The 22187-nt window shown below is 42.6% G+C and overlaps 2 protein-coding genes across 3 annotated transcripts; one reads left to right on the top strand and one right to left on the bottom strand.

Annotated features, from left to right (window-relative positions):
* Positions 1 to 1135: 1135 nt before the first annotated feature.
* On the bottom strand, positions 1136 to 7635 carry LOC114567368 (trichohyalin-like). Its single transcript, XM_028596456.1, has 11 exons — positions 7463 to 7635; positions 7191 to 7349; positions 6345 to 6483; positions 4381 to 4431; positions 3542 to 3592; positions 3349 to 3405; positions 3186 to 3245; positions 3009 to 3073; positions 2815 to 2839; positions 1989 to 2038; positions 1136 to 1869 (listed from the first exon to the last, which is right to left on the bottom strand). The coding sequence occupies exons 1-11, from the start codon at positions 7585 to 7587 to the stop codon at positions 1671 to 1673; spliced, it is 981 nt and encodes a 326-aa protein (XP_028452257.1). The 5' UTR covers positions 7588 to 7635; the 3' UTR covers positions 1136 to 1670.
* Positions 7636 to 8784: 1149 nt separating this feature from the next.
* On the top strand, positions 8785 to 21858 carry riox2 (ribosomal oxygenase 2). 2 transcript variants are annotated; one of them, XM_028596454.1, is made up of 10 exons: positions 8785 to 8925; positions 13989 to 14441; positions 15191 to 15310; positions 17347 to 17475; positions 17591 to 17694; positions 17910 to 18012; positions 20438 to 20603; positions 20845 to 20933; positions 21009 to 21119; positions 21583 to 21858. In XM_028596454.1, the coding sequence occupies exons 2-10, from the start codon at positions 13995 to 13997 to the stop codon at positions 21733 to 21735; spliced, it is 1422 nt and encodes a 473-aa protein (XP_028452255.1). In that variant the 5' UTR covers positions 8785 to 8925; positions 13989 to 13994; the 3' UTR covers positions 21736 to 21858. The 2 variants fall into 2 exon arrangements, with proteins under 2 accessions (XP_028452255.1, XP_028452256.1); XM_028596455.1 differs by lacking the exon at positions 8785 to 8925 and adding an exon at positions 8952 to 9148 and having other exon boundaries at positions 21583 to 21735.
* Positions 21859 to 22187: the final 329 nt, after the last annotated feature.

Raw genomic sequence — 22187 nt, forward strand, 5'->3', positions numbered from 1 at the left:
CGCAGCAGTTCCTATTTTTGCAAACCATACATAATTACAAGGGAAAATATTACTGAAAATGCGCTTCAGGTGTTTGGATAGATCAGGAGGCACTTTACAGTACAGTCCTCAAAAAGTCGCAGCATTCTTTGTGGCTTGTTACACAACATTTCCATGAATCATGGATGTGTTGATGACATAAATGAGGAAATATTAGAGGACTTAAGGAGACGTGATGTTGAACAACGGCGGGATTGGACACTCCGGCGGAATCTGGTCCTGGAGTGGCAATGCGCGATGCGCTCCTGGTGGAGCGGGTGGAAGGAGATGGAGTGGGGGGAGGAGGAAGGGGCACAACAGGTGCAGGTGGTGCGTTTGGAGACCCACACTCCATGGCTGCAACAATCCTTTCCAGATATGAGGAGATGCGCCCGAGAGGCCGCAGCAACATCGCCACCTGGTCAAGACGGGCATTTATTACTTTTCCGCATCTCGGACAGCTCCCGCTGGCGTGCGCCAGGCAAATCCGCCGTCATAATAGCAACCCGCCATGGAACAAGCGCGCCTGCTCTTAAAGGGAATGTTTATTGCACGTTACGCCCAAACCACACCTAGCTACTTCAGACCAACCCATTTTAGATTTGCGTCGGGCGCAAGACTCATTTATCCCGCCGGTATAATGGCAACAGCGGCCGAGATCCGCCCACAAAGCTACTTGCGTTTTGCGTTTGATACTTGCGTTTCAGATCGTTCAAATAGGGCCCTAAGTATTGATATTTCCCTTCTTCACCCAGATTGCAAAATTAATTCATGGTTCATAAATTTTGTTTCATTGCTTATCTTTCAGGACGGTGAGTGCTGCATTTAGGGCCCCACCCCTCTCAACAGGCCCCATCTGGGCTTAAATATTGAGGACATTTCATTTGCACCGATATAAAATAGACGTGCTTAGAAAAAAGATGTTAGTTTTTTTTCTCTCTCCATGCAATTAGGAATGAGACAACAAAGTACAAGATTTTTTTTTTTTTAAGATTTTTTTGGGGGGCTTTTCCCTTTATTGGACAGTGGATAGATATGAAAGGGGGAGAGAGATGTTGAATGAGTAACATGGAACATTCCGTCTTAAAAGTTGCCAGTAGCTGCTGGCGGTAGCCTTTGAGCTGCACAGAGCTTTAAACTATTTTTTTCCTAGTTTATAGCTAGCTAACTGTTAGCTTGTGAAGATGACAAGGCAGCAAAAACCTAATTTGAAAGGTAATTGATAGTAAGGAGTTAACAGTCGAAACAAGCCACAATTTAACCGTTATAGGTAAGCTCCGGTACTTAAACAAATAGCACTACAAAGTGTTTACTGCTAACAGTTCACAGTCATTGTAGCCTATTTGACACGCAAAATTTTAGAAAAAGCACCCTCCTCAGGAGGGCAAGGAAAAACTCCCAAAGATCCCTTTAACGGGAACAAATGGAAGAAACCCTAAGAAGGACTATAAATAAGGAAGTCCCCTTTCTGCCAGACAGGAAGCAAAGTGTTAAGCGGCTATTTTAGATCTTCTTAGTTTTGTTCCTATTTCAACCATTTATCCAGTACTTATTACTAAGGCTAAACAATTATTTTAACTCTATAATCTCTATTTTTACCCTGTGTAATCACTACTTTGTGTAATGCGGTGCTTGTGACAGTGAGCTAGCTATTAGTAATGGCGGAGTGTGTGATGGAGCTGGCCGTAGGGCTCCAGCAGGTTGAAAGCGATGTCCCAAAGGTTGCAGTCAGGATCTGGACAGTTGCAGACAGGCACCATGGAGGCAATGATACCCAAAAGAAGGAGGACACAAAAGAGGATGCGTCCTCCTACCTTTACTCCTTCCCACAGGCTCTTCAGACACAACCACCTGGTTAACACAGACACAAAATACACAGATAAGCAAAGGAAAGGGAACGTTTATATTTTGGTTTAAGTTATACATATATAAAAATGGTGTGTTGTTGTAGTTGTGGAACAGAAAAGTACTTTTTATTCATTAAGGGTCTCCCATCTTTATCCTCTCCACCCTTCTTATCCTACAAAGACAACAGAAAACTTCATCACATATCTTAGAAGTAGGCCTGCCTCTTCTATGACATACAGAGCTTAAAGAAATAGTGTGACTTGGGAAATACACTCATCGACTTTCTTGCTGAGAGAATAATACTTGTTTCTGTCTGGTAAATAGAAAGCTATAGCCAGCAACCCCAAGTTAGCTTAGCTTAGCTTAGCACAAAGTCTTTGAAATGGGCTAACAACTAACCTCTCTCTGTCTAAAGGTTACAACATCTGCCTAATTTAAAGGCGCTGGCCTTTAAAGTCCAAACTAATTAACACGCCATATCTCATTTGTTTGATGCGTACAACATCTGTACAAACACATTGTGGTTTTACAGTGGGTCATATCCTAAACTTTTCTGGCCTGGAGTAACCTCATGAGGTCTACACTGGTTGTCTGGACAACCTTATAGTGCCACGGAGACTTTAGGAATTCACAGCGCCCGGCCAAAAAAACAGTCCCGCAGATAACCCAGAGACATGACATGAATGTGAATTATTGAGCTTTCGAGGTGGATTTTGTTACCTTCGGACAAAATATGAAGACTTCCCCCCTGCTTCCAGTCTTTATGCTAAGCTAACCTGACTCAGCTACATATTTATCAAACAGGTATGACAGTGGTATCAATCTTCTCATAAAGCGAATAAGCGCATTTGTTTGGAAGTGCTAGCCATAGCTGGTGAAATAAAGCTGTTATGTTTTTGGGGTTGTGTTAATATATGTTTAATTATGGTTATTGGAAATTATACTTACCATTGTTGATGTGTTCTGTGCAGCTCTGTCAAACCAAACAACAGACAGATGAGAGAAAACAGACAACTCCACACACACTATAAGATGGTCAACACTGACATGGTCGACACAACACTCAGACTGGGTTATTTTTTAAGATGTACTTTAGAATTGTTGTACAAATACAACCAGCTAAATTCGAATGCAGTAATTACAATATTTGCTCCCCCTGTCTCCTGCTCAGCTGCTTTTGAAGTTTCTGCTGATCCTGCTTGAGCTTCTGCAGAAGACAAGATGAAATGTCTGAAAGGTGCAATAATATTGAGACACACACACACACGCACGCACACACACACACACACACACACACACACAGAGTGTGCGGTACATACCGTGATGCTGTTCAAACTCTCCTCTATCTTGTTATTGAATTGAATCAAGGTCACAGATTTCTGCCAGACACAAACATTTTCATCAACTCTCCGACAACTCTGATTCTAAAAAGATGAAGCTAAGAGACATTTGACAAATAAGATTTCACAAAGGTGTTCATACCTGCTCTATTTCGTCATCTTTCCTACGTAGGACTTCCTGAACCTGCTCCAGGTTGTGCTGTAAAACACACAGCAAGTCAACTAACCAGTGTACGCTATAACTCAACTGAATGAATGTGCTATTTGAACAGGTAAGCAGTATGGAAGAACATATCGTTACATTACTTTACCTAAGTAAAGAACAGTAGTTTTACCTTTAACTCCTGCTCAGCTGTCCCCAGCCGTTGGATTGGTTCCTGATAGTTCTGTCCCAGAGAGAGTTGTTCCAGATGGAAGAGAAGAAGCTCAAAGTGAGAGTGGGAGCCATCAACACCAGCTAAACGCTTTTCTATTCAGTTGTGGCTGTGGGTTTTTTCTACAGTTCTGTCACTGACTCCGCATATACTGCACAGTATCCAACCATTAAATTTTTCTTATTGCTTGTAACTGAGTACATTTACTCAAGCACTGTACTTTAGTACAACTTTGAGATACTTTACATAAATATTTCTATTTTCTGCTACTTTCTACTTCTACTCCACTACATCCCAGAGGGAAACATCGTACTTTTAACTTCCCTACATTTATCTGACAGCTTTAATTACTTTGCAGACTTAGATTACCACTACCAAATATAACCAATACATAAATTGATATTATTACTGTAGATCAATGAGACTGTATTGGTCCACAGGGGGAAATTCACAAGCTGCCAGGCATTATGTAATGTAAGTAATATATAAGATATGTATACATAAATTAAAAATAGCTTCACCTTAACCAGCTGCAACAAATTAGTGATGTATACATGAATGCATCAATAATTATAGTTCATGGTATAATATCTATCCTGAAATGGGCCAATTCTGCATAATGAGTACTTTAGGTTTTAGTCCTTTAAGTATATTTTGTTGCTAATACTTTTGTATTTTTCCTTGATTAACATTTTCAATGCAGAACTTATAATTGTAACAGAGTATCTTTACTTAAGTAAAATATCTGAGTACTTCTTCCACCTCTGATAATAAGTATGTGGCAGAGTCAGACGTCATACCTTAGCTTTCAAATCCTCAATTTTCTCCCGCAGATTCTCGTTCTCCTTTTCCTGCACAAAACAAAGGTGAGAAATGAAATGAAATGAAGGCAAATAGTTCAGGTGGAGGCTACTGGCTGGTCAGATTGGCTATTGAGCCAGCTACACCGTAACCTATCATTCCTCCCTCCTGTTGTCCTTAGGTCAAATTTGACCCGAAATGTGACCCGAATTTGACCCGAAATGTTTCTATATCAGAATTTTGGGTTTCTTTCAACCAACTTTTCAACAAAAAAAAAAATAACCTGGATAGTTCCATACAATGCTCTTCACAGGTAAAATAAAAGGTAAAATTGAATTTGAGGGGTCAATTTGATAGCATTTGAAGAAAAAAATGATATAAGAACATTGAAAAAAGTGACAAAAATGTCGGAGAGAGCTTCAGAAAGGGGAAAAAAAATATACCCAAATGTCAAAATAGTGCAGAAAAAACATGACAACATCGGAAAAAGTGACAAAAATGTCAAAATTTGGACACTGAAAAACAAAGTTGCATGGTCGACTGGAAGACAACACAAGGGTTAAAATCCTATTTCCCTCTAAACTCTAGTTGTGTGGTAAAATATAGTATGTTGTTCAAAATCCGGTCCGGTTGGGAAGAGTTCTGGCCCCGACCAGGCTCCTCTCCTTAACCTGTCTCTCTTAGTTATGCTGTTACAGTTCTAGACTGCCGGGGAAGTTACTTCCTTCCTGTGACACATTGAGCTTCTCTCTTCTCACTCTTTACATCTGTTTCCATTTGAGTGCATCCTTGTCCCAGAAATGACTGTAATGACCTGTAACCTAGCTCTGGGGAGTTTACTCCCCGGAATCCTTATTGTTTCTTTTATTGCCCAGCATATTTCCTTGGATTAGGGTGGCACCAAGATCTTGGTTACAGCTGTCGCTGTGATCCTGCTACACTCTGCGATGCCCTGCAGTGTCCGGCTGCGTCCTGCTACATCCACCCATGCTCTACTGGGCCACGCTACATCCTGTAGTGCCCTGCAGTACCCTGCTATGACTTGAACTACTACGACTACCATTTGTAGTCACTGTTCCATTATCTTTAGTGTAATTACTATCGCCACTGTTCATCACACCCCCAACCGGCACCGTCAGACACCACCTTCCAAGAGTCTGGGTCTGTCCAAGGTTTCTTCCTGAAAGGGAGTTTTTCCTCGCCACTGTCGCATTAGCCAATGCTAATGCTAGCTCTTGGGGGAATTACTGGAATTGTTTGGTCTTTGTAAATTATAGAGTGTGGTCTAGACCTACTCTATCTGTAAAGTGTCTCGAGATAACTCTTGTTATGATTTGATACTATAAATAAAATTGAATTGAATTGAATTAAAATGGCTCCACTGGCCTAGATGAAATGATGACCACCAGTCCTGAACTTATAGGAACATTTTTTTTTTCCCCTAATCTTGTTTAGATGAAGATAAATCACAAGTACAACAGCTATGATCCAGAGTTTAGACAGTCTCTACCATTTAGCTGTGGTGCAAACAAAATTGCACAAACAGGAAGTGGTTAATTATTCCAACATGCCTATAATGCAAAAGGCACATATACCGTTTATTTGGGTTGGACTCCAAAGTTACAGCCAACACGACAATTTTTCTTCAATACTCCTGCTACAAGGTTGCCTTTATCACTCTCAAGTTCACACACACACACACACACACACACACACACACACACACACACACACACACACACACACACACACACACACACACACACACACACACACCAACACACACACTGTCTAGGAGGCTCCAAACATAAGTATGCCAAAGCAGGGAAGTCTGACAACAATACAGTATATGATGTATATTTTGCTACATTCTGTATTTCAAATCTTTGAACTCAGTTCTCCCATATGCATGGAGCCTGTAGTCATTCACAAGCATGTATTTAACATGTATTGACATTCTCACCATCTTCCTTATGTTATGTGTCAACTGATTCCCCAGCTTCCAGTTCTCTTCCTCAGACAGAATCTCCTGGCGCAGGGCTTCTTCACCCTCCTCCTCCTCTGCCTTCCTTTTTCTTATATTTTCCAACTGTTGTTTTAACCTGAATACAAAATCAACCACAGATACATGTATTAGCTATATGAGATTGACTAACAACGTTAACATAGATGGGGAATTTTGGAGCCGAGCAGACTCAATGGCCACTGTGTATACAGCAACGGTGGAAGAAGGATTCAGATCCTTTACTTAAGTAAAAGTACTAATACCACACTGGAAAAATACACTGTTACAAGTAAAAGGCCTGCATTGAAAATGTTATGTAAGTAAAAGTATGTAAGTATCATCAGGAAAATGTACTTAAAGTATTAAAAGTAAAAGTACTCAATGCAGACAAATCCTCCCATTGAAGAAAGTGGAAACGATCCAAACAGTTGTGTCAATTAATTAAAAGTGTATAATGGTCTAATCATTCAGCTGCAAGTGTAGGCCGTTGGATAGTTTAATTTATAATAACACATCATATTTTATAAACTACATGTGTTTTGTGTATACAAATCTTAATTTGTAAACTAAAGCTGTAACAGATGAATGTAGTGGAGTAAAAAGTAGAATATTTCTCTCTGAAATGTAGCGGAGGAGAAGTAGAAAGTGGCATAAGTAGGTCCTCAAATTGGAACTTAAGTACAGTACTTGAGTAAATGTACTTAGTTACATTGCACCACTGGTATACAGTATAAATAAATGTCTTAACATGATGCCTATAATGGGAAAAAAGAAAAGAAAAAGCCTAGTTATTAGGTTTCATACTCTTTCACTTTGCCGGTGAGGCTTTTATTCTCAGCCTCCGTCTCTTTTATCTCCGCCTCCAGGTCCAGTCCATCCTTAAACAACCTATCATGGTTCTCCCTCTTCTCTCTGAGGCAAGTTGCAGCCTCATAGAGTCTTCTCCTCAGCTCTTGTTGTTCACTACAGACACACCAGAATATAAAGTGTTCACAATGCCCGCAGGCTTTATCCAAACAAGCCAAACAATACTTATGAGCAAATAAATCATCTATATTTTGCCCCAAGACACATACTTGGTATCTTGCTGCTGCTCCTCAGATACGTCCTTTACTTCTTCCAGATGTATGAAGTGCACTCCCACCGTCGCATCGCTGGCTTCCTCTGAAGCGTTTCTAAGGGCGTCACAACTGTCAGACATGATGCCCTGTTTAAGTCGATGTGTAACCTACGTCTAAAATGTGGTTTACCAAATGAAATGTATCTCCCACTGAGTTAAAACCTATTGACTCTCTGCATAATTCCATATGACATCACAACAGCCTGGATTCTGCATAAGGACACATTCCACTTTCCATATGACATCACAGCAGAGACAACAGTCTGGGTTCCATACATATGGTCTAAGGTTCCAAAGCAGGGAGCACATACACACACACACACACACACACACACACACACACACACACACACACACACACACACACACACACACACACACAATGTAATGATGACACTAAGGTTAACACTGTAAAATCTGTAAAATCATTAGAAAATCTCAGAAGACATTAGACACCACCAGAGACCTATACACATATACAGCACATACAGTTGGAAAGATACAATTCTGGGAGAAGAGAAGAAGTCATATTCACATTAAGGCCTTTATTCATGATGCAATTGGATTTTTAAATCTGCAGGCGCCTCTCTCACCTTCTTTAAATGCTGAAAAACACACAAAAACAACACAAGCACAACAGAATGAAGGTCAGTATCTGGCACAGGCAATCAGAAAATGGGACCCTGCTGTGCCAGGAAATTACAGTTTAGACACAAAATCAAATGTTGCACGATTTTTTAAATCTCTTACTCAAAGAGCAAAAGTACACACCAAACCAAACAATAAGCTATATCTCAGTCTTTCACTCAGTTTTCAATTGCATAAAACACTTTTTTTTCTTTCAAAACACAATTCTCTACTAAGTCACAAAATTCTAACAAGAACTGATTTGCTTTCCTTTTCCAGACAACCAATCAAAATGCTACACACGCTCTGTTTCAACATTGTATTGTTGTTTACACTGTGGTCCTCAACCCCTCTCAGAAAAAAGGAGCTTTGTATTTAAAACAACGGTGTGTAGCCTATATGGTGTATCCGAAAATGTACCATAATGAAAAAGGTGTTTGCCATTCATTTTGAGATGTATTTATGGCATTTAGAATGCAGTTTTTCATTTTGAAGGCGATTCATTGCATTCTGCATTTTGTGTGTGCAGTTGTGGGAACTGTGTGTAGAGCTTTGAAAAAAAAGGAGACATAGCTTTGAAAACGTGTGTAAGCAGTTGTAAAAAAAAAAAAAGTCAACAAAAAGACGCAGCATGTAACCACTTATACAAAGTAGAACGTCGCCCCCCTACGATCACACTTTCCTCAGTAGCAGTGTTCTGGTTCCACGTTGGTAGGAGTTTCCAGTCGGACATGTTTAGGGAAACACAACTCTGTTCACGTGGAGCGGCTCGTCTCAGCCGCTGTTGAAAAGGTGAGTGGGTCCGTGGAGTTGTTCAACTCTATCATAAACATAACTAATTCATAACCATACCGTTATGTGAACCGGACTGCAGTAAAAACTGTCACTGTGCTTCACGTGCCGAGAGCTGCGGGAGCGCGCAGAAGCTACGCTGCCGGGCGCGTTTCCTTATTTTACTGTCAAAACAACGACCCAACCATCATTCTCGGTTCAGGTCCATCAACGGTGATAGACGGTAGTGTATTTCTGTCTATTATGTATTGTTGTAGTCTGTTTATAGACGTTAAGAACGAACGATATTTGTATGCTTCTCGGCCCGAAATTAAAAACCCCTCACACTTTCAGTGTTTACATGCAGACACACTAATGTTACAATCATCACATTACCACTGTCAAGCCAAGTAGCCCTAAATAAAGTCTGTTTTGCTAACAGCGGGGGTGCATAGAGCTGATTTAGCAGTTATATCAGCCAAGTTGAATGTTGCACACATGAAAGTTACACTGTCCAGCCACAGTGGGCCAGAATATGCTGAGGAGAACATTTGATCCTAGAGCCTCTGTAAAGAAACTCCAAGGTGCCCGGTGGAGTTTTGTTAAAGGTGCTCTAAGCGATGTCATGAGCTTTTTTTGGCTACAACATTTTTTGTCACATACAGCAAACGCGGTCTCTGTAGACAGCCCAGGCTCCACAAACTGCAACAAAAACAAACTGTGCCAACCTGCACCACCAAACATAACAAACAGTGTTCAAGAAGGAGTTGGTTGAGCCATCACCGCAGCAGCGTTAGCACATAGGCTACTTCCACAATGAGCGTTCGTGACTCAACCAACTCCTTCTTGTCAGTGAATGCGTAACAGCACTTAGAGCACCTTTAAAGGTCCCATGACATGGTGCTCTTTGGATGCTTTCTGAAGTCTCTTTTATATAGGCCTTAGTGGTCCCCTAATACTGTATCTGAAGTCTCTTTTATATAGGCCTTAGTGGTCCCCTAATACTGTATCTGAAGTCTCTTTTATATAGGCCTTAGTGGTCCCCTAATACTGTATCTGAAGTCTCTTTTATATAGACCTTAGTGGTCCCCTAATACTGTATCTGAAGTCTCTTTAATATAGACCTTAGTTGTCCCCTAATACTGTATCTGAAGTCTCTTTTATATAGGCCTTAGACGTCCCCTAATACTGTATCTGAAGTCTCTTTTATATAGACCTTAGTGGTCCCCTAATACTGTATCTGAAGTCTCTTTTATATAGGCCTTAGTGGTCCCCTAATACTGTATCTGAAGTCTCTTTTATATAGGCCTTAGTGGTCCCCTAATACTGTATCTGAAGTCTCTTTTATATAGACCTTAGTGGTCCCCTTATACTGTATCTGAAGTCTCTTTAATATAGACCTTAGTCGTCCCCTAATACTGTATCTGAAGTCTCTTTTATATAGGCCTTAGTCGTCCCCTAATACTGTATCTGAAGTCTCTTTTGTATAGGCCTTAGTCGTCCCCTAATACTGTATCTGAAGTCTCTTTTCTATAGACCTTAGTGGTCCCCTAATACTGTATCTGAAGTCTCTTTTATATAGGCCTTAGTCGTCCCCTAATACTGTATCTGAAGTCTCTTTTATATAGACCTTAGTGGTCCCCTAATACTGTATCTGAAGTCTCTTTTATATAGGCCTTAGTGGTCCCCTAATACTGTATCTGAAGTCTCTTTTATATAGACCTTAGTGGTCCCCTAATACTGTATCTGAAGTCTCTTTTATATAGGCCTTAGTGGTCCCCTAATACTGTATCTGAAGTCTCTTTTATATAGACCTTAGTGGTCCCCTAATACTGTATCTGAAGTCTCTTTTATATAGACCTTAGTGGTCCCCTAATACTGTATCTGAAGTCTCTTTTATATAGGCCTTAGTGGTCCCCTAATACTGTATCTGAAGTCTCTTTAATATAGACCTTAGTGGTCCCCTAATACTGTATCAGAAGTCTCTTTTATATAGACCTTAGTGGTCCCCTAATACTGTATCTGAAGTTTCTTTTATATAGACCTTAGTGGTCCCCTAATACTGTATCTGAAGTCTCTTTTATATAGACCTTAGTGGTCCCCTAATACTGTATCTGAAGTCTCTTTTATATAGACCTTAGTGGTCCCCTAATACTGTATCTGAAGTCTCTTTTATACAGTGGGGGAAATAAGTATTTGACCTCTTGCTGATTTTGCAGGTTTGCCCACTTACAAAGAATGCAAAAATCTACAATTTTAATCATATGTACATTCTAACAGTGAAAGACAGAATCCCAAAGAAAATTCCAGAAAATCACATCATATGAATTTATTAAAATTGATAACCATCTGATGAGGAAAAACAAGTATTTGACCCCCTGGACAAACAGCATGTTAATATTTTGTAGAAAAGCCATTATTGGCCAGCACAGATGTCAAACGGTTTTTATAGTTGGTGACAAGGTTTGTGCACATTTCGGCAGGGATGTTGGCCCACTCCTCCCTGTAGACAGCCTCCAAATCATTCAGGTTCCGAGGTTGTCGCCTGGCAACTCAAATTTTAAGCTCCCTCCAAAGATTTTCAATCGGATTCAGGTCTGGAGACTGGCTAGGCCACTCCAGAACCTTGATGTGCTTCTTCTTCAGCCACTCTTTTTGTTGCTTTGGCGGTGTGCTTAGGGTCGTTGTCGTGCTGAAACACCCATCCTCGACCCATCTTCAGCTCTCTCACTGAGGGAAGGAGATGTCGGTCCAGAATTCCACGATACATGGCCCCGTCCATCCTCCCTCAATACGATGGAGTTGTCCCGTCCCCTTGGTTGAAAAGCACCCCCAAAGCATGATGTTGCCACCACCATGCTTGACGGTGGGGATGGTGTTCTTTGGGTTGTACTCGGTGTTCTTTGCCCTCCAAACACGACGAGTTGAGTTGAGGCCAAAAAGTTCTATTTTGGTTTCATCTGACCACATCACCTTCTTCCAGGCCTCTTCTGAGTCGTCCAGGTGGTGAATGGCGAACTTCATGCGGGCCTGTACATGTTTCTTCTTGAGCAGGGGGACCTTGCGTGCGCTGCAGGATTTCAATCCATGACGGCGTAGTGTGTTACCAACCGTTTTTTGTAACTGTGGTCCCAGCTGCCTTCAGTTGATTCATCAGTTCCCCCCCTTGTGGTTTTGGGATGATTCCTCACTGTTTGCATGATCAGGGACACCCCACGAGGCAAGATCTTGTGTGGAGGCCCAGACCGAGGGAGGTTGGCGGTGGTGTGGTGCTTCTTCCATTTCCTGATAACTGCACCGACAGTTGATCTTTTCTCTCCAAGTTGCTTTCCGATTCTCTTGTAGCCCATCCCAGCCTTGTGCAGATCAACAATCTTGTCCCTGATGTCCGTGAGAAAGCTCTTTGGTCTTGCCCATGGTGGTGATGTTGGATGCTGGTTGTTTGGGTGTTGACAGGTGTCTTTTATACAGGTAACGAGGTGAGGCAGGTGTATTTGATGTAGATAATTGGTTCGGATTGGGGCTGTGTCTTAAAGAAAGACTAACTGGCTTGTAGGAGCCAGAATACTTGCTGTTTGTCCAGGGGGTCAAATACTTGTTTTTCCTCATCAGATGGTTATCAATTTTAATAAATTCATATGATGTGATTTTCTGGAATTTTCTTTGGGATTCTGTCTTTCACTGTTAGAATGTACATATGATTACAATTGTAGATTTTTGCATTCTTTGTAAGTGGGCAAACCTGCAAAATCAGCAAGGGGTCAAATACTTATGTCCCCCACTGTATAGGCCTTACTGGTCCCCTAATACTGTATCTGAAGTCTCTTTCCTGAACACATATTAATGTTAAAAAACCTCATAAAGTGAAATTTTCATGCCATGGGACCTTTAACTTCAGAGGATCAGATCTAAACCTGTCAACAGCCCAAACGACCAGCAACCAATCAGATCCCTGGAAGAACTGACTCATTATTCCTAGATGGACTATAAAATGAAAAGTAATAAAGAGAACAATAGATCTGTTCATAGACCAGACCAGTAGAATCACTGCTATTGCAGGCTTTTCCATTTCCACTCTGGGTTTAGAGTAGAACCTCTAGCAAATTGAGGGGCAATTGTTAACCACAATTAGGGCTGGGCGATAGGGAGAAAATCAGACATCACGATATTCTTGACCAAATACCTCGATATCGATATTGCGGCGATATTTCAGGGTTGACAATTAGTGCTTTAAAAAAATATCTTCACACTTAGATTTTAGATAAATAATCATCAGTAATGTGGACATAATGTCTAAGTGGGTAAGGGAAATAATAGAACAGCTACAACAGTCTGGTAAGTTCAGAAAAGTACATCACTTGCAGCCTTTAAAACCAGGAAAAGACAATGCTTATGTCATATCACGATATTACGATATCCAAAATCTAAGTCCCATATCACGATATCGATATATTGCCCAGCCCTAACCACAATAAATAAAGGTAAATAATAAATAAATGCATAATGACGATAGCTGCAAGGTTGTTGTTTTTTTCCTGACAGCGTTGATGCCTTTATGCTCTCATTCCGTCATCACTGCAGCTCAAAATAATACGAGGAGAGGAGACTGATGAGAATTGGAAACAAGAACTACACTGCTGTCAGGGCCATTGTGTTTCTCTGTCACAGCCATTTGACTTTAGTTCAGGTCAAGGCTATGTCCAGCCAGCGGTGTAGTCTACGTGATACGCAGGTATACGCAGTATACCCACTGAGAAAGCTCCAGGATTTCCATATACCCACTTAAAAAGGCCCAAATGACACGCAACAACATACTTTCCATTATATTTTTGATATATATTTTGAATTGCGATCTGTGTTTTTCTTCTTGGCATAGGCTAAATCATGTATTTCCACTGTAAATTGGTGCATAAAAGTGTATCCGAAAATACAGTAAATTAAGTCTTTGACACTCAAAATAACGCAGAGGAATTGTTAGTTGCAGCCCAAGTAACAACAAATAATTTCCCCAGTACCTCTGCTTTTCAGCCTGATTTCAGTTCAGCTTCTCACTCATATCTTTTTTTAATCTGTCCCTTTTTCAGGTGAAGATGCCAAAGAAAAGCAAAGCAAAGAGTGTAAAGAGACGGGGCAGTGATGCTGATGCTGAGCAGCTCCCTCCTAAACAGAGCAGGCCAGAGCCCAGCGACACTCCGTCCCCTCTGTGCTTCAGCAGCCCAGGCAGCCTGTTCCAGAGCCTCATCCAGCCCATGGGGACAGAGCAGTTCTTCAGGGAGTACTGGGAGAAGAAACCCCTCCACCTGCAGAGGTCTGATCCCCACACAGCCTCCTACTACCGGTCTCTGTTCCAGCTGTCAGACCTGCGGGGCCTGTGCTCCCAGGATCTGGAATACTGCAGGGACGTCAATGTGGTCCGCTGCATCAACGGCAAGAAGAAAGTGCTGAACAAGCAGGGGCACGTTAAGAACAGCGTTCTCAATAAGGACTTTGTTCAGAATAAGGCCACCATCCAGTTCCACCAGCCGCAGAGGTTCAAGGTGAGAGTAGGCATGGGTCGGTGGGAGATTCTGACCTTCGGCAGAAATATCACCGTATTGCATTCATAGGTTAAAATGTATTATTTTAAAATGTCTGGGTAAAACACAACAACAGTTTTTTTTTCTAGGAACACAACATATTTTATTATTACACACACTGCACACTGGCAGGGAGAGGGATTTCTACAACTAAACAAACAGCTCATACCACAGGAACGGTATGACGGAACATTTTAGTGGTTTTAAAACTTCAACTTTTTCAGGCCGTATACTAGAGCTGCAACGATTGATCGATTAGTTGTCAACTCTTAAATTAATTGCCAGCTATTTTGATAATTGATTAGTTGGTTTGAGCCATTTTTTAAGACAAAAGGAAAAATTCTTTGATTGCAGCTTGTTAAATGTTAATACTGTTTTAGATTCTTCTCTCCTCGGTGACATTAAACTGAATATCTTTGAGTTGTGGACAAAACAAGACATTTGAGGACATCATCTTGGGCTTTGGGAAACACTGATCCACATTTTTCTCCATTTTCTGACATTTTAGAGACCAAACAACTAATCGATTAATCAAGGAAAAAATCAACAGATTAATCGACTATGAAAATAATCGTTAGTTGCAGCCCTACCGTATACTTTTAGTACAGGTGATGCTACTGCTATTGTTAGTCCAACTATCAGTGACTCGTTTCTCCGATCAGACAGCTGAGTGAAGCGGCTCTCATGTGGTTGTTGCTGTGTGTTGTCAGGATGAGTTGTGGAGGATCCAGGAGAAGCTGGAGTGTTTCTTTGGAGCCTTGGTGGGCTCTAACGTCTACATCACACCACAGGAGTCCCAGGGCCTTCCAGCTCACTACGATGATGTCGAGGTACAGCAACAAATCCACGACTGGACTCATTTAGCACCCGAGCCATTTTTGCCTTCATGTTGCCCTTTGGGGGCAGTAGTAGCCCAGTCCGTAGAGACTCGGCTTGGGAACCGGACGGTTGCCTGTTTAAGGCTGTCACGTACGGACAAAGTAGGGCGGGGCGATATAGACCAAAAATCATTATATGATATCATGGTGTATTTTACAAAGTGGGCTAAATAAAGAGACAAAGCCACGTGAGATGTCACAAGCACTTTTAAAAAAAAAAACAGACTGGGATCAAAATAAAATGCAAAGACAGGGTTTCCTTCTCTGTTTTAAAATATATAGCTGCAACACATGAAAAGAATATCTAAAATAAATAGCCTATTTTTAAAGTGACTATTGTTGTGTAACTTTAAAATGTTTCTGAAACAAATTTTTCATGTGATGATCATAAATGATCTGTAACAGCAAACGAGACCAACAGTGAAAAGAACTCTATTTTTATATAGTTTTTATTAATGCCTCTGCCCGGTCGATTTTTCCCGCAAAGTCACAAAATGATTTAAGGCAGGTAGACGGCGCTACAGTAACACATTCAGACGGGTCACAGATTTCGGGGTAACACCAGAATAGCCTGTATTAGTGTATCCAGTCAGGTAAAAGGTAGCAGGAGATTTCTTTATAGAGGCCTGATTGCATTTTTATGTTATTTTAGAAGTTATCTGCTGTAGTTATGGCCGATACTGGGGCAGGACCATCACAGGAAGGAAGGAAATGAAACGAAGGACAACTAAAAGGGAAAGTGAAAGACGACAGGCGAAAAAGCGAGTTAACTTCGGTCGGGCTTTTAACAGATGGAGACAGTAACGGGATAGTAAATGATTCCAAACCCTCCCCGATTTGGCCCTCAAGTATGTAATATGTCTATTTCATCTATGTCATTCATAAAATAACTTTACAATGCCCGATGTGGTTGTCTGCAATAGCCAACATTAAATTACGTCCCCTTCCATTTAGCGCCTGGTTTTATTTCTTTTCAGTCCGTGTTTGTGTTGGCCTACTATTTTCTTTTCCCTCTTCCCCCTGTATCTGTGTAAAGCATCTGTGGGTTTCATGAAATGCGCTATATTAATCTAAGTTATTCTTACTTTGGTTACTTTGGTAAACCTTCACTGACCATGAAGCTGATTGTCACTGTACACTCCCCTGGTTTATCAGTGTCTGAACTACACTGCAGAGTGGATTCTCTGCTCAGAGTGACGGCTGATTCGTTATGAACCGGTCCAGCGCGGGTTGAATGTGCGTCGGCAGGAGGTCTCGGGCGTTACACTCGTCTTGTGTATGAAATGTCTGTTTCGTCACCGTGCTAAATGTTTATGATAATCTGTGCCGTGGTTCACCTTTCTCGCTGGGTCCAGCAGGCGCCTTCTCTCCCACTATTACTCATAGAAGTGAAGTTGGTTACATCCAGCAGGCCTACCGTTCTAATGCGTTTTTCGTCATGGCAGCCGCCACCAAGTTACCAGCGGAAACACTGGTACATGTACAGGTTTTCCTCCCATGCTTAACAAAATATACAGCTGCTTGTGCTAATAACAATTAAAACCGAGTGCCTATGTGTAGGGGCAGGGGCTACACAGAGAGTGAAAGGACAGATGCAAACACAGGCACGGCTTTACAGAAGAAATGGATTGTGTAACGATATAAACGGCGTTGTCTAATCCCATATCTCGTTTGAAAATATATTGATACACCGCCCAGCCCTAGGACCAATTAGAGTGTGGACTGGTAACTGCAGAGGTGCCAGTTCAGCTCCTTGGCACTGCCGAGATGCCCTTGAGCAAGGCACTGAACACCCAACTGCTCGGGGTGCCTGTTCATGGACAGCCCCCCTCACTCTAGACATCTCTCCATAAATGCATGTTTAAGTTCTGTGCACGTGTGTCTGAGTGTATTTCGGGCCTGTGTGTAATGTGTAACAATGTAATTTCCCCTTGTCCTCTTCCCTATGTCTTCTTCTTCTGATGCTAACGGGGGTGCTCTTTGCCCAGGTATTCATCCTGCAGCTGGAGGGACAGAAACGTTGGCTTCTCTACAAACCCACGGTTCCTCTGGCAGCGGAGTACAGCGTGGAGTCCGAGGAGAGGATCGGCAGCCCGACCCATGATATTATACTGAAGGTACAGCCCCAAAACCAATGTACATTCATGCACAAATCATATAGAAATCTGTTGTTGCTATAGAAAATAGAGTTCTGTGTTATCCGTACGAGTGAGTCAGCTTCTCCCTCCACAGGCGGGAGATCTTCTGTACTTTCCCAGGGGAACCATCCATCAAGCCAACACCCCAGCAGGAGTGGACCACTCCACCCACTTGACTCTCAGCACTTACCAGAGAATGTATGGGACTCCTCTTCTGTGCAGCTTTCACTTTATCACCGTGCCGACTAGGGCTGTACCAAATAGTTGGAAACTTCACCGCTTGTCTATTCATTCTGTTGAAACTCACAGTTGCAGATAAAGATTAGGCTACACTTATCTTATTACTACTATGCTGTTTGTAGAATTGTAGAAATGCCACGTTCTGTGATCCTCTCTCCCTGTCCTTACCTCAGGGCGTGGGGGGATTTGCTGTTGGACATATTTCCCAGCTTGCTGTGTGACCGCAGCAAGACTGAAGTCAGCCTGAGAGAGGGCATGCCCAGAAGATTCTTACTGGTAAAAGTTTGGATGACTGTGACACAAGTAAAATGCTACTTTTATAGCTTTTTAGCTAAAAGAGTGCGTGTGACGATAAGTGTGCCGTCTGCCCCAGTTCGTGACAATTCAGACCTAAGACTGGCCGATGCTTTCACTCTCAAATTGATTGACAGATGTTTTAATATATGGAAATGAAGAACAACTTAATCCAAGAAATTTATGTTTATTTACATGTGTGTACATTTGTGACATTTCGTGACAAATGGCAATACAATAAGTTTTCACTTCACTGATAATCACTCGGGGCTGTATTCAGAATTGAGGACTGAAAGGCTTCGTTCACACTGCAGGCAAAAATCAGGCTCTAATCTGATTTATTTGCCCATATGGGACTCAGATACAGTGGGGGAAATAAGTATTTGACCCCTTGCTGATTTTGCAGGTTTGCCCACTTACAAAGAATGCAAAAATCTACAATTTTAATCATATGTACATTCTAACAGTGAAAGACAGAATCCCAAAGAAAATTCCAGAAAATCACATCATATGAATTTATTAAAATTGATAACCATCTGATGAGGAAAAACAAGTATTTGACCCCCTGGACAAACAGCAAGTATTCTGGCTCCTACAAGCCAGTTAGTCTTTCTTTAAGACACAGCCCCAATCCGAACCAATTATCTACATCAAATACACCTGCCTCACCTTGTTACCTGTATAAAAGACACCTGTCAACACCCAAACAACCAGCATCCGACATCACCACCATGGGCAAGACCAAAGAGCTTTCTACGGACATCAGGGACAAGATTGTTGATCTGCACAAGGCTGGGATGGGCTACAAGAGAATCGGAAAGCAACTTGGAGAGAAAAGATCAACTGTCGGTGCAGTTATCAGGAAATGGAAGAAGCACCACACCACCGCCAACCTCCCTCGGTCTGGGCCTCCACACAAGATCTTGCCTCGTGGGGTGTCCCTGATCATGTGAACGGTGAGGAATCATCCCAAAACCACAAGGGGGAACTGATGAATCAACTGAAGGCAGCTGGGACCACAGCTACAAAAGAAACGGTTGGTAACACACTACGCCCGTCATGGATTGAAATCCTGCAGCGCACGCAAGGTCCTCCTGCTCAAGAAGAAACATGTACAGGCCCGCATGAAGTTCGCCATTCACCACCTGGACGACTCAGAAGAGGCCTTGAAGAAGGTGATGTGGTCAGATGAGACCAAAATAGAACTTTTTGGCCTCAACTCAACTGTCGTGTTTGGAGGGCAAAGAACACCGAGTACAACCCAAAGAACACCATCCCCACCGTCAAGCATGGTGGTGGCAACATCATGCTTTGGGGTGCTTTTCAGCCAAGGGGACGGGACAACTCCATCGTATTGAGGGGAGGATGGACGGGGCCATGTATCGTGGAATTCTGGACCGACATCTCCTTCCCTCAGTGAGAGAGCTGAAGATGGGTCGAGGATGGGTGTTTCAGCACGACAACGACCCTAAGCACACCGCCAAAGCAACAAAAGAGTGGCTGAAGAAGAAGCACATCAAGGTTCTGGAGTGGCCTAGCCAGTCTCCAGACCTGAATCGATTGAAAATCTTTGGAGGGAGCTTAAAATTGAGTTGCCAGGCGACAACCTCGGAACCTGAATGATTTGGAGGCTGTCTGCAGGGAGGGTGGGCCAACATCCCTGCGAAATGTGCACAAACCTTGTCACCAACTATAAAAACCGTTTGACATCTGTGCTGGCCAATAATGGCTTTTCTACAAAATATTAACATGCTGTTTGTCCAGGGGGTCAAATACTTGTTTTTCCTCATCAGATGGTTATCAATTTTAATAAATTAATATGATGTGATTTTCTGGAATTTTCTTTGGGATTCTGTCTTTCACTGTTAGAATGTACATATGATTAAAATTGTAGATTTTTGCATTCTTTGTAAGTGGGCAAACCTGCAAAATCAGCAAGGGGTCAAATACTTATTTCCCCCACTGTATGTTTTTTTTAATAACAGTGTAAACCGCACAAATCCCATGGAACCTGATCTTTTTCAATTGAGAATTTGGCCACATTCATATGTGGTGCTAAATCAAATACAGATTAGATTTTTTGCAACGCGACCTCAGTCAGAATTTCAGAATTCATGCAAATGTTACGCCACTTACTGGGGGGGGAGCAGCTGAGGTCATGTTTATGCAGATCAGGCAGCGTGTCGTGACGTTGGGAGTCCATTTGCCCTAGTATTGTGCCCTAGTATTGTGCCTTTGCTCATGTCGACCAGTGCAAACGGCCGTTTGTATGACTTCAGTTGGTCGGCACACATGTCCACCTCTCCAGCAGTAAACATCTGCACGCCTCTACCTTAAACTGATGGAAAGCTGCTTCAGCAACAAGCACTTACACAGGCTCCGTCTGGGTTTTGTCGGCTGTGTTCAGGGTAACGGTGGAGGCCTGGATGTCAGCAGGCAGCTGGCTGCTGGCCTCAGATCTCTGGCTGATGAAATGGAAACAGGGATGCAGGCCGTCCGCTCCACTCACATGAAGAGGGACTTCATCAGCAACAGACTGCCACCGTACATCCAACAGGAGCTGCTAACACCATGTGAGCTGGTCTGGCGTTGTATGTATGTGTTCAAACATGTGCAATGTACACATGTACTATGTGCAGAATAATATAATTCACTCTGCGTGTGTGTGTGTGTGTGTGTGTGTGTGTGTGTGTGTGTGTGTGTGTGTGTGTGTGTGTGTGTGTGTGTGTGTGTGTGTGTGTGTGTGTGTGTGTGTGTGTGTGTGTGTGTGTGTGTGTGTGTGTGTGTGTGTGTGTGTGTGTGTGTGTGTCACAGCTGGGAGGATTCCTGCCTTGGAGGATGTGGTGTGTTTGAGGTTTAAAGACCATATGGTGATAACCGTGGAGCCCAGCCAAGAGAGAACAGTAAGTCCATCACTGCTCACATATCCAGACAGGAAAGGTTGAATTTACTGACGTGTGTGTGTGTGTGTGTTTCAGGACGAGGCCACAGAGCTGGTAGTCTTTGTCTTGCATTCTTTGAGGAACCCGAGGGAGAGCCACATGATGGGTGAGAGTTGTGATGAAGAGGAGGAGCAGGACATCTCCAGGGTAAGCTGCCGACTCGCTGCTGAGGTGCTTGTAATTTCCCTTCTTCACTCTTTTTAAAGGATAAGGCTGGCACAATGATAACACCACATTAACACACTGCTGGCTGACCATGGATATAGACTAGAAATACTGTATTTCTTCATACTAAGTGAACTTCTTCATTAGAGCTGCACGTAGGAAAGTCAGAAAGCATAGAGAGAAAGACTATGGGCATGTGTATTGGTCATAAATGCGATAATTACTGGTAAGTCTGTTATATGGCAGGGTGTGTGAGCCATTGCATGGCTATAAACATGGATGGAGAAGTCTCATCTGGTTCAGTGTGTGGTCACAGCTGCTCATAGCAGTGGACACAAACAAACATCTGAAGCACTCTGTGCATCGCCAGGACAGTACCAAGGTTTGGTCCTTAATGTATGTGATGTTTGGTTGAGAATGTCCCCGGGTGTGTTTGTCTGTGCAGGGTCTGCAGTTCCCCGTGTCCCACCTCCAGGCCCTGAGGCAGCTCCAGCAGGCAGAGACGCTGGCTGTGGCCCAGCTCCAGCTGCCCACACCGGAGGCCAAGCTCAGTCTGGTCCTGGCTCTCTGGAGTGAGAGCCTGCTGGTTGTGCTATAGCACACCACTACGTCAAAATATGAAATCCACATCAGTTGATATTTGTGTATACTACTTATGTCTCTTTGTTTTGTTGTGTGTTTTTTTTTCTGGCTCCTCCTGAATAAAGCTGCCACACCTCCAGCAGTGCAGATGTAATTTACTGTCACCGTAGCAATACCAGTGGTGGAAGAATTATTCAGATCTTCTACTCAGGGCTCCAGACTGCAACCAAAATCTGAGAGAGTGCGCGTCAATGAATCTGTGGCAGGCCAATGAGTGTGAGAAGGATAGGGAATGGCCACTGTAAGTGGCTAATGTGTGGAGGTCGAGGGTCCAGAGGTAATCGAGCGAGCGTAAACGTCTGTGGGAAGGAGACAGATATCACAACCTGCTACGTGCGTCTGAACAATGAGCACTTTTAACTATTGACTCGTTCTTCCGACCTGCGGCTAGCGTGCTAATGCCAGAGT

This window comes from Perca flavescens, chromosome 13 (assembly GCF_004354835.1).
Source record: "Perca flavescens isolate YP-PL-M2 chromosome 13, PFLA_1.0, whole genome shotgun sequence".
Lineage (NCBI taxonomy): Eukaryota > Metazoa > Chordata > Actinopteri > Perciformes > Percidae > Perca > Perca flavescens.